Below are 3,522 nucleotides of genomic sequence, written 5' to 3'. Positions count from 1 at the left end.
AAAAGCTAGCAAGCGGCCATCTAAGATGCATCAATTGGTCCCAACCACCTGGAGTAAAGGAGAATGAAGAACACCAAAGACACAAGGAAAATATTAGTCCAAGCGATAGAAAGTGTCACACAGACCAGGGACTTCGTCAGCCTGAGACAAAAAAGAACTGGATAGTGCCCAGCTACCACCAATGACCGCCCTGACAGGGAACACAACAGCGAGTCACTGATGGAGTGGGGGAAGGGTGGGATGCAGAACTCAAATTCTAGTAAAAAGACCAGACTTAATAGTCTGACTGAGACTAGAGGAACCCCAGTGAGCATGGCCTCCGGACTCTCTGTCAACCCAGAACTAAAACAATTCCCGAGGCCAACTCTTCAGACAAATATTGGATTCGACTGTTGGACATAAAATGATACCATGAAGAGTGTGCTTAATAGCTCAAGTAGATACATGACACTAAATGCGCAGCTTCTGTTCGGAGGTGAGATGAGAAAGCAGAGAGGATTAGGAGCTGGTTGAGAGGACACGGGAAATTAGGGGCGGAAAGGAGGAGTGTGCTGTCACTGTATAGGGAGAGCAATTAGGGTCATATAACAATGTATGTATAAATTTTTATATGAGAGACTGACAAGAATTGTAAACTTTCACTTCAATGCAACTAAAAAAAAACAAAGAAAACAAAAACACTCACAACTGGACCAGTAAGCAACATCATGATAAATAGAGAAAATACTGAAGTTGTCAAGGATTTCATTTTACTTGGATCCACAATCAACACCCATGGAAGTAGCAGTCAAGAAATCAAAGGATATATTGGATTGGGCAAATGTGCTGCAAAAGACCTCTCTAAAGTGTTAAAAAGCAAAGAAGTCACTTTAAAGACTAAGGTATGCCTGACCCAAGCCGTGGTGTTTTCAACTGCCTCATACGCATGCAAAACCCGTGCAATGAATAAGGAAGACCTAAGAAGAATTGATGGCTTTGAATTATGGTGTTAGCTAAGAATATTCAATATACCATGCACTGCCAAAAGAACAACCAAACCTGTCTTGGTAGAAGTACAGCCAGAATGCTCCTTAGAAGCAAGGATGGTGAGATTGAGATTTCTGACTCACATACCTTGGATGTGTTATCAGGAGGGACTAGTCCCTGGAGATGGACATCATGCTTGGTAAAATAGATGGTCAGTGAAAAAGAGTAAGACCCTCAACAAGATGGAGTGACACAGCGGCTGCAACAATGGGCTCAAGCAAAACAATGATCATGAGGACGGCGCAGGACCAGGCAGTGTTTCCTATTGTGCAAAGGGTTGTTATTAGTAGGAAGCAATTCAACAGCACCTAACAACAACAGCATGGAGCCCTAGTGGTGCAGTGGTTAAGAGCTCGCCTGCTAACCAAAAGGTTGGTAGTTTGAATCCACCAGCTGCTCCTTGGAAACCCTATGGGGCAGTTCTACTCTGTCCTATAGGGTCACTATGAGTCAGAGTTGACTCAATGGCAACAGGTAGGGATCCAACAGTTTGCTTAAGAATAACAGAATATACAAATATTAATACTTTTAATGCGCTGGACTTTTGAGACTATTTAAAGTACTGGTTACAAAGATTTTGTTATGGCATATAAAAGGCTTATGTCAAAATACTAAGTAAATAAAAAGAAGAAAAATTTATTTGACATCATCATGTATCGTATTTATAAATTTAAAATAAACTTCAAAAATGCAGTACAAGGAAAAAAGAACAGAAATGTTAAGTGTTTAGCAGTGCTGATCTTTTGATAGTTGATAATGGATAATTGATTTTTCTTTCTGTTGTCTAGTTTTAGGTATTATTTCATTTTCCAACAAGGATTCCCAAATTCTAAAACAGTACAAACTAAGTGTAAGGCACAGGTTAATCAGCTGGCTTTCTTGTTAGATAAGACACAGTATATCACATACCAGATACTCGGTGTTGATAAGGATTCTCGCCCTGTGTTGCCTCACTTGATCCTTACATTAGTCTTATGAAGCAGGTATTATCATCTGCATTAAAAAGCCTAGATGCCATAGACTTTGAAAAAGTCTATGCCCTTGAATAGCTGAAATGAAACTTGAAATCTGTGGATGTCAAGGATTTACTATAAAGGAAATCTATATAACAGGCTTGGGGGAAAAAACAATCTGGAGATTTAAGTACACATGAAGGTATGGATACTTATTGAAATTATTTGTTACGTATATTTCTTGTATTTGATGAGAATGTAATTTTCTTTAAGGACCCTGAGATCTTGGAGTTGAAGAAACGCTATTCCCTTTATGGATTACCTGTGATGGGGCAAAACCAGACATGTGGAAAGCTGAAAACACAAGTGGCACCTCAGCCTTCAGGAGCATTTCAACATAGTGAGTGCTGGAAAAATACACTGGATGGATGCCAGATTCTATAATATCAATAGGTAGATATTTCTGCACAAAAAAAGAGAAATTGAGAATTAAATAATGAATACATAACTAATTTAAAATAATCAGACACATATTTACCTAAATCTTTTTCCTTTGCTTTGAATTGCTGCTTCAAAATTAATGTGGTGGCATAACAAGTTACCGCAAATAGTATAATTATGTAAATTTAAAAGTCAGAATGTTAAACACAGTACAAAGAATAAATACTGATAACAGCCATGTTATACACCTTCTAACACAGGAATTAACACTTTGTAGTATCTTAAATCCTTTGTGGAATCATGGGGAGGGATGTTGCATGAAAGAATAAATAAATGTATGAGTAAGTAAACGAGTGATAAATGTTTTAAGTTTTAATACTAAGTGTATTTCAATATGCTTAATATTCTTGGCTTTGTCCAATGATTCCATAACGTTGAAAGGTCTCAGCTTTTCTAGGTGTTGGGGATATTTGCCTAGTCCTTTTGTCTAAGATGATGTTAAATAATCCAAATCTGAACTTTAATTAACAATAGTCCAAATCTGGAACACTATAAGGACTCACCTCAAAAGCTGGGAAAAAGTGCATAATGCATTCCCATCAAAGTTCTTAGGGCAAATATTTTATATAGACATATATATTCTGAATCAGTTACCTCATATTTACAAACTTGCATTTCTCAGCAAGTTCTTCATAAAGTTGGCTATTTCTTCAATTTAGCTCTTAGGTACAGTTTATGATCATGAATGTTCAACACTGTTTTAATGAGTGTTACTTTAAATCTAGCATCTACTCACAATAACTATTTTTGAAAAAAACAGAGAATAAACATTAAGATATAATTTTCAAATAGCAGCACAACTGGAAGAATGTAATCGATGTCACTGAATTGTACATGTAGAAACTTTTGAAATGGTGTAACTTTGGCTATGTATTATTTTCACGAAAAAAAAGGTCCTCCAAGGTCAAACAGGGAGAGTGTTGACATGTCGTGGGGTTGTTAACCAATGCCATAAAACAATATGTGTACTGACTGTTTAATGAGAAACTATTTGTTCTGTAAACCTTCATCTAAAGTACAATAAAAAAAATATATAACTGAT

At 36.7% G+C, this 3,522-nt stretch overlaps 1 protein-coding gene across 7 annotated transcripts in view; it reads right to left on the bottom strand.

Moving 5' to 3' along the window:
• TBC1D32 (TBC1 domain family member 32) overlaps nucleotides 1–3,522 on the bottom strand; it is a 286,304-nt gene that overhangs the window by 33,297 nt on the left and 249,485 nt on the right. For all 7 annotated transcript variants that reach the window (XM_023737184.1, XM_023737181.1, XM_023737180.1 and 4 more), the window contains one exon: nucleotides 2,302–2,442. In XM_023737184.1, coding sequence (XP_023592952.1) covers nucleotides 2,302–2,442 — 141 coding nt within the window. The remainder of the gene's footprint in view (nucleotides 1–2,301; nucleotides 2,443–3,522) is intronic.

This window comes from Trichechus manatus, unplaced genomic scaffold (genome assembly GCF_000243295.1).
Source record: "Trichechus manatus latirostris isolate Lorelei unplaced genomic scaffold, TriManLat1.0 scaffold00098, whole genome shotgun sequence".
Classification (NCBI taxonomy): domain Eukaryota; kingdom Metazoa; phylum Chordata; class Mammalia; order Sirenia; family Trichechidae; genus Trichechus; species Trichechus manatus.
Note: the sequence above shows the minus strand (reverse complement) of the source record. Positions and strands in the feature narration are given on the sequence as shown.